The sequence below is a fragment of the Mesocricetus auratus genome, unplaced genomic scaffold (assembly GCF_017639785.1).
Source record: "Mesocricetus auratus isolate SY011 unplaced genomic scaffold, BCM_Maur_2.0 contig_4730_pilon_obj, whole genome shotgun sequence".
Classification (NCBI taxonomy): domain Eukaryota; kingdom Metazoa; phylum Chordata; class Mammalia; order Rodentia; family Cricetidae; genus Mesocricetus; species Mesocricetus auratus.
The window spans coordinates 35286-48011 of NW_024429674.1; the positions used below are offsets into that span (position 1 = coordinate 35286).

General features: G+C 40.1%; 1 protein-coding gene across 1 annotated transcript; it reads right to left on the reverse strand.

The window, feature by feature from the left end:
- Positions 1 to 2499: 2499 nt before the first annotated feature.
- LOC121138001 (speckle-type POZ protein-like) lies at positions 2500 to 4791 on the reverse strand. The gene is given in 3 exon segments (XM_040740848.1): positions 2500 to 3530; positions 3533 to 4281; positions 4693 to 4791. Coding segments are annotated over 2 exon segments (1089 nt in total). The 5' UTR covers positions 4215 to 4281; positions 4693 to 4791; the 3' UTR covers positions 2500 to 3123.
- Positions 4792 to 12726: the final 7935 nt, after the last annotated feature.

A 12726-nucleotide genomic window follows, 5' to 3' on the forward strand; every position in this document is an offset into this window, starting at 1 on the left:
CAAAGGATACACCAACATAAAATAAGAACATTCAGTCAATCAGATATGTTCACAGAAGCATTATTTGTAATTGCCAGAACCTGAAAACACCCTATCTGCCTCTCACCTGAAACCTGGGTAAGGAAAATGTGGTACATTTAAACAATGGGGTATGAGTCAGGGGGAAATACAATGACATTATGAATTGTCAATCACATGGATGGAACTAGAAGAAAACAATCCTGTGTGAGGTAACCCAAACAGAAAAAGACAAACACAGCACATTTTGCATATTTCACTGCTGATTTCTGTCCTCTCCAAATTTTGAGCTCCCATGCTTTCTCTGAAGGACATTAAAAGTGAGAAATTTTCTCTCGTATATCAGAATACATCCAATAGATACTGAAGGAAAGGTTATGTGATGGCTCCTCCTCAAAGGTGATTTGTAAAATACTCCCCATACCTGTCATCTCTCTTCTGTTCATGATGTCTGGAGGGACTCACTAAGCCAGAAGGAAATGAAACTACGTTAAGGGAATCAATCCACAGCATAGGTCTCCTGAAAGTTGGCTCCAATGCTTCTCCCCCTCCATACAGTATAAATCAATCAACTGGATTGGACCCCCTGAAAAGTTGCTTCCTAAGTTAAGCCGCTATAACAGGTAGATAACTAGTATCACCTGTGGCTATTCTCTGTGGCAGGTTCCCCTTCCCTCAAAGTGCATCATTTGGAATGAAGCTAGGCTATCACTGCAAGGCCCCTCATTTGTAAGAAAAGTACTCTAATTTGTAGTCTTGAGCTCCTATGAGCTTGTTTCTGGAGAGTTGGGGCAATGTCTGCTGGGGTAACTGTGAGACCCTGTGGCAGAAAGCACCAGGTTTTTAATGTAGATTCTCATCTCAAGTATGCCATTGATGGAGGTTTTATTTTGGGTAGGTGGTTCTCCTTGTGACTTTATGGAGACACAGCATTCATGTCCCCACAGGATGAGGCACACATGTAGAACTACAAGAGTTTCCATATTCCAGAGAAGAGTATGTCAGTGTAGGAGAACAACCTGACAGAAATATATAGAAAAAATGCAGACACACTTGCACAATACAGGTATAGTAGAGATAGTTAAGCATGCAGAAAATTAAGCAGAGACACAGCAGGATTTGCACACACACACACACACACACACACATACAAACATACAGAAAGACATCAAGAGACAGAAAAAGACAGAGAAATGATGAGCGAGAGAGAAAGAAAAGGAAAGAGAGGATATACAGTGACACAGATAATGAAACAGACAAAGAGAGAATGAGAGAGAGATGTGTAGAGATAAACAGAGAGAAAGACATGAGAGTGTAACAAGGAGACAGACATCCAGACAGATATGTTCAGTCTAAACAGACAAGCACACGGGTGTGGGGAAGTAAATACATAGATTGACAAAGAGATGTTCAACAACAGAAATAGAGACAGGTATACACACAGAGAGACAGACGGACCGAGACACAGTGTGTCAATGACCGAGAAACATACATAGAAGAAAGAATCACAGGGATGAACAGAAAGAGACACAGACTGAGACAATGAGAGAGAGATAGACAGAGACAGACAAAGAAAGATAAAAGTTGGCTACACACAGAGAGATGTAGAGGATAGAGATCCATTCTAAATTATAAATGAATGCTTAGAAGTTCTTTCCTCTAGGAAGAAGGGCTCCTATCATGTATGTGGGCAGTCTCCTACTCGAGATCAATCATGTGGACAGTCAGTCAATCTGAGCAGGGAATATTCTACCACAAAGCAATGATGATATGATATGCTTTTCCCTGTTTTAAAATACTAGTTATCTGGTTTCCTGAATTTGGTTTAAGTAGCATTGATAGAAATAAATAATCTTAGTCTCCCATATGCAACTTATAAACATAGCAAACGAAACCAAGGAAAGCAATTTCTCTCTGTAGAGTGGGTGTCATTTGACAGTAACCTGGCTACAACACACACATGGACATGCTGTTTTCAATCTTTGGTGCCTAAATTAACAGGGAGCTTGGTTGGGATTAATGTCTCACTCTATGACTCCAGTGTAACTTGGTAAGAGCTGTCAAAAGAGAACCAAAAGAGTCAGACAGTGGAGGACAAGTGAGGAGAGGTAAAGGCACAGCCTTTGACCCTGTTTCCAAGCTAGATTGTGTTAGCAACAATGGAGGAATTATTTGCCCAATACCTAAAAACATACCCACAGTTCAAGTGGAGAAAGTTTGATTTCTCAATAAATTTCTTTCTCCTTTTGTTCAAAACCCATAATGTCTATTGCAAAGTCTAGACTACCTAAAGACTCTTTCAGATGAAGTTGTCTTCTTCCCTTTTGGCATCTGCTCTGCCAACTAAGTTCCAAGAAACAGGAATGACACCTTCTGTGAATGGAATGTCCCTGATGATGCTGCCCCAACTCCCAGAAACTGAGAAGAACTGGGTGAATTAAAATGGTCTTATTCAAACAGAAACACCACAGAATCCTCAAATTGATTATCAAAACTTTATTCACTTCATAGTGTGTTTAGTTTACAGACACAAGAGGAGAACTCCAGTCCTGTGAGTCTCCAGTTAGAGATGGTTGAGGGTCACCCATGCATGATGAGATCTGAAATCATGAACTCCTCCTCTGTAGGAGTAACAATTGCTTTGGCCAACTGAGTCAATCCTCCAGTCCCCACACACTGAGTTAGGAGAGAAAAACTATCTTCTTTCTCTTCCTTGTCTCTTGTAAGCACATTCATGTTTGTTTCCTCCTTTGCTCTAAATCCTTGATCATATGCTCTGCTCAGTCTAATCCAGTCAGGTTCCTTTAAAGAAATGCTTTTGGGGTGTTCTTGGGGGCAACAACCCAACTGATTCACCAGTATTCAACTTGCTGTAGAGAAAGCAAAGCACTTCAGCAATTGCATTGTATCCTAGAATACAGTGCTCTCCCTACACCAAACCTATATTCAACTACTTTCCAGGGTTATTAAAGGCCTATGCCCCCATGCTTCTTTCCACAGATTCTCTAAAAATGTCTACAATGGCCGCAGTCTACCCAGGAGTCCAGGGTAACAATGCTGGCTGCTGCTTCTGGAATATACCTGTAGGTCTGAGGTGGGAGGATTCTAAGATTGCTTCAGGCGTTTGGGGGGTGGCCCCAGTAAAGTGCAGTGAGCAGAAGCCAGGGAGCTGTATGCTTCAGCCACCAAGTGGGGATGTGAGCCCACCATTGTCTTCCAGCTTGAAGTCTCAGAGATCTCAGAAGCATGCACTGTAATGAAAGCCAGTGCCTGGGCTTTCAGCTGCTCTGCACTGTGTAGGTCAGCAAGGATGAGAGTTTGGGCAGCCTTATTTACGGAGAGGTCCTTGCAGAGGGCATCCTCACACATGACCTTCAAACGTTCCAGGCCATACTTGTCAGCAGCTGCAAGAAGAGCAGCTGCCATTCTTTGCAGGTCTGGTACCTTCCCGGTGTAAATGAAGCCCATCATTGCCTTGAAGGCTTGTGGCTCCACATCATGGATCTCAATGTGTTTTTTCCGTTCTCTTCCAGGTCATGTTCAAACAAAGCTCTGAAAACTGCGGAACGAGCTGCTAAGATGGCCTTGTGAGCCCGGAATTCTTGGCCAGCTACCACCAAGCAGCAGTCTGTGAAGAGGGAATTCTCCCACAGCTCTCCTAGCTGATCTGCCATTGTGCACCTTGGAACTTGCATCCCTGGCATCGTGCTCTCACCAGAGATGCAGAAGTCATCTTGGACCACATTCATCTTGCACATGAGAATGAGCTTGTAATCTGGGAGAAGCCAAGGCTCCCGGGACAAAATGAAATCCCGAAGGATGAACTTTTTGAATGTCCAGTGATGGTCTTGCAGAAACTTTAAGTATGTTGGGCTCTTCATTGTTTGGGATTTCTCTCCTTCAGCACTGTGGATCCACAACTGGAACTTTGCCCATACTGGGCGCTTTGGGCAGCTGAGCAACCCTAAGGAAACTGACAAGTAACCTTTGCTTTCTTCATCGACCCCATTCAGGTGTACTTTCAAACACCATTCATGTGTGTCATTGGCACCTGATGAGAAAGCAGGACTCTTAATGCTTGATTCCTGCATTTGCTCCAAGTAAAAACGGAAATTGCTGATGGTCCACCTGTAGTAGTATTTCTGGATGTTGATCGGTGTGTAGTCCCAGCTCTCCACTCCCAATTCCTCTGACATATTTCTTGTGGTATTCTGAGGATTAACTTCGATGCAAAACCAAGAACTAGAGTATTCCTTCTTTAACCTGGAGTTCACAATTAGAGATAATATTTAGGGTTTTAGTTTCCATTTTCATTTCTACTTCCTATTCTTTTTCTTGAAATCTTGGGTTTTTGTGACATTTTCCATTCAGGTTGTAATATAAGTTTCCGAGAACACAGTCTAGTCTACTGGGGAATACTACCTCACACCATTTTTACAGAATGAATCTTACCACAACAGGTCAATTTTGACATTTACATACATCTTTGAATTGTTTTGAACATGTCATATTGTCTTATTGGAAAATTGTAGTGCTAGTGTTCTCTAAAGCAGTAGTACACATGCAATGAATTTCTCTATATTTGAAGAAAGGGGACTAGAATGACTTAGTCCTGGGGTCATGTTCATACTACAATGGCTAGCTGTCAAGGCAAGTTCAAAGTCCAGTACTTACTCAAACCAGAAGGTAAGAAGTGTCTTTCAGCTGGTGGTCAGTAATGCTGAAAGTGAGAAGAAGTATTCTGTAATTCCAGTGAAGCCAAGGAATTTCTGCCAAGTGAGGGGAGGCAGTAAAAGAGAAACTACTTCCTTACTTCATGGCCTTTTGTACTCTTGTACTCTGCCATGGGAGGGAGTGGCCCAGTTAAAGGTGTTTCACCTGAACTCAAATTCTGGATTAAAGGTGTGTGCTAACTGGCCTCAAGATCTGGATTAAATACTTGTGTCTTTTGGTGGTCTTGTAAAAATGCCTTTGCTTCATCTTGGCTTAATGTCAAAGAGTTCAAACTATCCTTACTCTTCCAAGGTTAAAAATGTAAGACCAGAAGGTGTAATGCATGGCTACTATAGGATTTTTGGTCTTAGGCAAGGATGTCTTATCTAAATAACTACAGACTTGATGTCATGCAGTGGTTCCTCTTAACCTTCAAGGCCAGTTAGGCTGAGATTTAGTCTAAGCCGTGTTTACCAAATATTAGGAAGAAGTATTGTGACATTTTCCACTCTTTGTTTAAGGCATTTAAGAATGTTGAAGAAAAATCTTGGGGCATTCAATATTCACTGAATTTCCCTCCTGACTCTGTTCTATGGCTCTGTCTTTTCCATACAACCCCTCTCAGGTAAAAACACAATTTAATACAGACTGGCGCCACCAAGTGGGGATACTCCAAATGGTTAAACAGACTTTGGACCTCCAAAGTTCATTTTGGAGGTTTATCTACCTACTTCTACTTAAGCAAATAATTTTCTCACAAGCATACATTTCAAACTTGAATTTTAGTTAGTTTAGTCCCAGATTTAGGTAAGTTGGGAACCAAGACTAGACATCACAATTGTATTTTCCTAATTGTGGTAAATCATTTTTAAAAGAGGGTATAATGTCCATGTCTGCACAGGTTTTTTTTTTACAAGTCTTATAGTGTTTCATGAATTCCTACCCCAAACATGATCTGCCAAGATTTTTTTCGTTATGTCATCAGGGATCTCTGTTCTCACCATAGAGGTCAAGGTGAAAAAATTCATGTATGATAGACAGGAAGCAGAGCCAGGCAGGGACATCTCAAAGTGTTTGTTTTCTTTCCTGTCTTTAGTCAAATACATTCAATTTCCAGTCCCTACAATGGTTCCACCAAATTTGATTGCTTATTTTTCTGCTCCCCAGTAGATAATCCACCTTGGAAATGCCCTTGCAGATCCAATAATGGTGTACTATGAGAAGATCCTAAATGCTTCCAAATTCCATCATATTGACTGCCAAAATGCACATTTACAATACCTCATGAGTTGCATCCTTTACTGGTGATTAAATTTATAGTTATATGCTGCAGGCCATAAAAAATGAGGGGGTATTTTGTTTTTTCAACACAATACATTGAACAGTTACTGAAGAAGGGGTTTTAGATGGTTCCACATCAAATATGTTCTGTAAATGGCGCTACATGTTTCATCTCCAGTTCATCATGCCTGAAGTGGCCCACTAAGAACTGAGGATATGAATATATCAGCTCAGGAGAAACTTAGTCTGTTTCTCCTGAAAGTTTCTCTCCAGTGCTGCTTCTACCTCACATCAGGAGATAACATGAACATATTCCTAGAGAGTGGATGCTACTTCTCTCAGGAGACCAGAGACTCCAGTGGCAGGAAGGACCAGATATCTTCATATAGTCTCTCATTCTAGGAACATGACAGGTGCTGTTTTATTTGAGAAAGAAATTTCTGTGGATAATCTGGCAGGTAAACAAAGATAATCAGTTCCCCAACAGGAGTTGCCACAGCATTTTGTTAGCAAAGGTGTTCTCATACTAGAGAAATTTACTGGTCATCACAGGAAAATAACTGACAGAATCACATAGAAATAGGTGAAGGCAAACACACACACACACACACACACACACACAGATGGATCAACTTGAGGAAATACTTAGAAAGAGACAGACAAAAAGTGATGGAAAAGGAGGGACAAACAGAGAATGAGAGACAGAAAGACAGGCACATAGGCAGGGACAAAGCGAGATAGAGAAAGTGTGAAAATGACAAAGAAGCAGAGGTTTACAGAGACTGAGAGACAGAGAGAAAAGAGACACTATAAGGACCTTCAGAGTTGGTCACCACCACATATTCATACACCCCAGCAGAAAAAGTGAATGGGGATTTTCTCTCATTATGAATGTGTGTGCCTAATTGTAAGAATGACATATCCTGTGCTACAGGAAATCCAACAATGTCTGGCTATACACAGAAATACTATAAACTGAAAAATTGCTCAGTCCTTGATTCTTTTTGTCTTAGATGATCTTGAGGAGATAATGGAATTCCAAAAAAGGTTCTATGCCACTGAAGGCAAGCAAGACATGAGCAAGCAGGAAAAGCACAAAACCTTATCTTCCACGCTTTTCATATACTTCTACCAGATGGTGGGGTCCAATTACAAGTATGTCTTCCTGCATCAAGAACCAGAATAAAGGAGTGGGTCTCCCAGCACAACATATATATATATATATATATATATATATATATATATGTAGTTCTTCCTACCTAAAATTAATCAAAATTCCCTCACTTTTGTTCCTTTCATTTTCAGATTTTCTTTTATTACAGATGTAGTAAAGTTGAAAAACAAGATTAGCCATTATAAGTCAATACTTTCTCAATGTGACACACAGTCATTTCACCTTATACCCTGATGAATTTCCAAATGAAAACAGTAACCAGCTCATAATTTCACCCAACATAATCAAATTATTTCTTAACAATTGCAAATGCAATATACAATTTACAAAGGTATAAATTCACCTACTTGATATAACTGTCTCCCAAACAACCACAAATGCATTGTTAACTTAAAAGAGCTTACTATGTTCTTGTGGGACAATCTTTTAGTATCTCAAACTTAAATATGATAACCATTGGTATTCAACTATGTACTGTTACATCACATGACAAAGAAGTTGAAAGAAAACACACATATCTATATGAACACATTTCTAAAATATACAACAGAATATTCATGCGAACTCTAATCCTCTTTTGTGTAATTGTTCACATGGCTTTAATTTGTATTTGTAATTACCTTCCTCTACTACTCAAGGAACAGAATGAATTCATCAATATCAGAACCCATCATTTTAGAAGGGCAAAATAATAAAGTTTATGTATTTGACATGTTGCACACCCCTTAAACTAACCTCTACCTATGAAGTAAGATGTTCTGCCAAGTTATTACATCACCAGAATTCCACTGGAAGACCCCAAACCTTTGAAAACACTGACTTTGGGGGATGGAGTAAGAATCCCAATTCTCCGATAAAATGGATATTCTCTGAAACCCGGATTTATGAAGAAAACCTATCACTGCAGAAAATAAGGATAACATAATTTGAGTACATTTTGGGTTGATGGTCTTTACTCTTCTTCTGTGGGTATGACAAAACCCATTCTTGGCGTGATCAAATGCCATAATGGTTGCTACCTCTCTTTTGGAGTAACAATCCAATGCACTCTATGTTATCTTGTTCAGTCATACCCACTAGGACTACAGATTTTTTCTTAGCATGTTGGCTTAAGGACCTTAGAAGCACAAAGTGGCTTGGGAGAAGACTAAGATTTCAATTCAATGGAATGTTTCTTGTGGCTCCAGTCAGCAGTACTGCCACCAATCCATACATCACCTTTAAACAAAAATATCCAGACCAGAAGAACTGAAGGTCATGGGAAGAGGATGCAAAAATTTCACCTGGAGTTGAACAAGGGTAATAGTGGTTGAACTCCTCCCTTTTCTACCACCAGGTGTCTGGACCCATGGATCTTTACAAAGATACATAATATACCATATGTTGGTTTCTGAGTCAAAGCATATACTACCTCCTAGAAACATCTGCACCAGCCATCCTGGTTACTGCCACGTGATGGGAGACACAGATTTGGTTAGTCATTCTGTGACAGGTTTAGTAAAGTCATTATGAGCAAGGACACCAAATACAGAACTAGAATAAGTACCAACTCCAGTAAGACCAAAGTGCTATCCATTCACAGAGGAAGTAGTACCTGTAGTCATAGTATCAGCAAGGCTGCCTGGGGAATGGTAAAATTTCTTGGTATCTGTGTTGGTCTCTGATTCTGGCAGAACTGGTAATCAGCAACAGCTGTAACCAGGACAAACTTGTTGATTGGATGTCCATATTGTTGAGCCCATGGGTAACCCCCATCTCACCTACCTAGTCTTTTTTTATCATGAGCACATCAGGCAATAACAAGGATAGCTTGGGAAAGAGGCTCATATTCCACAGAATGTGTCATTCAATCTACTTGAGCACTGATTTCCCCTTCTCCTGAAGTCACTTTTTCATGGAGATTTACATGGGTATCAGGGATCTTAACATTCTTCGGTCCTTTGCAGATCTTTCAAATTTTTCTTCCATGAATATTTTTCTCTGTAATTTTTCTTTATTTTTTCCTGTTTTGTTTTTATTTATTCTTGTCTTTTGCAATGTGTCCTGACCTCTCCTTCCTCTCTTCCTTACAGTCCTAGTACAGCCCTGTTTCCCTCTTACAACAGCGCAGGCCTCTTTACATAGTGACCAGAAAAATCTTTACCTGGTAGCTCGTACAGGTGGTAAACACCTTCAGAAATGTGGCATGATACAAAATTAACTCAAAAAATAGTATCCCTGATATATACAAATAATAAATTCACTGAGAAGGTAATCATAGAAATATCACACTTTACAACAGCCAAAAAAAACTGTAAAATATCTTGGAGTAATGCTAACCAAACAAGTGAAAAACTTGTATATTGAGAACTTTGAGTCTTTCAAGAGAAAAATTAAAGAAGATAACATAAAATGGAAAGACCTAATGTCCTGGATAGGCAGGAACAACATAGTAAAAATGGCAATCTTGCCAAAAGCAATCTACAGATTCAATGTAATGTCCATTAAATCTTAACACAATCCTTCACAGATATTGAAAGAACAATGCTCAAATTTATGGGAGTGTAAACTTGTACAGTCACTTTGAAAATCAGTGTGGCCATTTCTCAGGAAAATGACAATCAGTCTACCTCAAGATCCAGCAATTCCTCTCCTGGGTATATACACAAAGAATGCACATTCACACAACAAGGACACATGTTCAGCTATATTTATAAGAGCTTTGTTTGCAATAGCCAGGACATGGAAGCAACTTAGATGTCCTTTGATTGAAGAATGGATAGAGAAAATGGGGTACATTTACACAATTGAGTACTACTCAGCAGTGTAAAAACAATGGAATCTTGAAATTTGCAGGCAATTTGATGGAACTAGAAGGAGCCAACCTGAGTGAGGTAACCAAGTCAACCATGGTATGTACTCACTTATATATGGATTTTAGACCTAGAACAAAGGATTACCAGCCTGCGATCCACACCATCAGAAGAGTTTGGATACAAGGAGGACCAAAAAAGAAGAATGCATGGTCCCCTGAAGAAGAGGATGGAGAAAAGAACTTTTGAGGAAGGTGGGAGTTCAGATCATGGGGGGAGTGGAGGAGGGAGGTGGGAAGTGGAGAGGAGGAGAAGGGGGAAGAACAGGATGACTGAGACCGGGGAGGAATAGAGCAGGGCAAAAAAGTTAAACCCCTGGAATCCAGTTGTGGTGATGGAACATAGATGAGCAAAGGGGCCAAGACAGTTCTGGAGAAACCTGCAGAGACAGTTGACCTGACCTAATGAGAGCATGGAGAATCTATTTGCAAAGCTGGGGAACCAGCTTTGGCCAGAACCAAGCCCTCTGAATGTGGGTGCCACATAGAATGCCAAGGTAGTCTATGGGACCTCTAACAGTGGAGCCACTCTTTATCCCTAGTACACAAATGGATTTGGGGAGTGCATTCCCTTTGGAGGGATACTATTGCAACCCAGATATGAGAAGGAGGTCCTGGGCCCTCCCCCAAAATGATGTGACGACTTTGATGATCCAAACATGGAAGGCCTCATTATCCCTGGAGAATGGGTGGGGGTGGGTTGTGGGGTCAGTGGGAAGCATGGGAAGATGGGATGGCTTGGAATTGGGGGATAAAAGTGCTTCTAAAATAAATGTTAAAGGAGGAAAAAAAAGTTTAGTTTCACAGAATAGAGTCAAGGCTACTAGGCACGGTTAGATCATTCCATTTGCTAGATTGAATCACACATCAATAGGTAACTAGTTTTGAGAAGTACATACAACTTTTGAATAGTTTGGAGAATATTGTGTACTCATAAATATTGTTCAAATATGGTGGTCTAGAATAATAGAAATTATAGAATGAATCTCTCCATAAATGAAAAAAGGGGACACATTAGAATTACTTATAGCTGCACTCCTGCCCATCCCCCAATGACTAGCTGTGAAGGGAAAGTCAAAGAGTTCAGTACTTACTCAATCCAGGAGGTTGGACTTGTCAGATGGTCTTCAGTATATGCTGGAATTCCAAAGAAATATTCTTTAATGGCAGTGATTGCTGCAGGATCTGCTGCAAGGTGGCTGTAAGTAGGAGAGTTAAACAGCTGCCTTCTTCCATGTCCTTTTATATGCTTCCAGCAGAGGGTGTGTCCCAATACAGGGTGTGTCTGCCTGCTAGCTCAGATCTGGATTAAAGGTGTGTGTCTTCAGGTCTTATGATCAGGTGCAAATGTTTGCGTTTCCTATTTCTAAAGTTGGTATTTCAAGTGGATCTACCTACTCCAACTTATGCAGAATATTTCTCACAATTGTGCCCTCCATTTTAGGAATTCTGTTACTTCCATGTGTGGTTTCTTTAGGAAACAAGTATTACCATCACAAGTGCATTTTGTTTTTCTGAGTTAATCTTCCATAAATAAAGAAATTTTGTCCATTGTTACACAGTTAATATTTACTCTTCTCATATTGTTAATTAATCCTGCCAAGCTTATGCGATGGCACACACATTTATTCAGACTACTTGGGAGGCAGAGGCAGGAATAAATTTTTCAGTTCAAGACCAGCCTAATATACAGATTTAGTTGCAGGACAGCCAAACCTGTTACACAGAAAAACTTGATCACTGAAAAATAAAGATACTTCCCATAAACATCATCTAGGAAGAGGCCCTTTTCCTCAGTCAGAGCTGTCAGTGTTTGCAATAAGGAGGTGAGTTTGGAACAACCATTTATGGTGGCATTAAACAGAGCCAGGCTGGATCCTAATTTTATTCCAACCATACACACAGTCCCAAAGATAGCTCCACCAAAATTCATTGGGGATCTTGTCCTGCATCCTCAGTTAATCCTCCTTGAACACACTCTCCCAGATCCACTTTAGGGTGTGCTACAAGAAGATCCTAAAGACCTCTGAATGCACTCATGCAGGCTGTCAAGGTTCAGCTCCTCATTATTACATAATTTTCATCCTTCACTGGTATTTTCTGTCTTCTTCAACCTATGAACATCTAGGCTTAGTCTGCTGGGCTTAAAATTGCAAGATCATTCTGATTTGAATGGGGAGCAGAATATTTTCTTCCAATGTGGTATCTTGAAATTAACAAATATAATCCCTTAAAAAGAGTGATTTCAGGGATTTCCCCCTGGGAAAAAATCACCCATATTACTAAGTTGCCACCTGCAATAAGTTCACAAAAGGAAACAAAAGAAAAAATGAAATAATAAAAATCAATTGGTTGATTTATCCTCTATTGACAGATAGTGTTGAAGCTAGACTTACAGGAGTTTCAGACTGGGAATGGCTGAGCTGGATGAATCAATGAACTGATTTCCTTGTGGTCTAGGCTTAGAGAAACTCTCCAAGGCAACCCTAAGCAGAAAGAGATGACATGTAGGGAGAATGTTCTCATCACACTATAAAGGGCAATCCATCCCAAAACACTACCTCATAAGTTTCTGTTGAATATTGTCTGTCTTTCATGGAAATAAAAATAACCTCTAACCTTTGAAGATCAGCAGAATAAGCATGAAATTTCTGAGGTGGATGAGGAGAGATCCCACCAATCGAGAAGG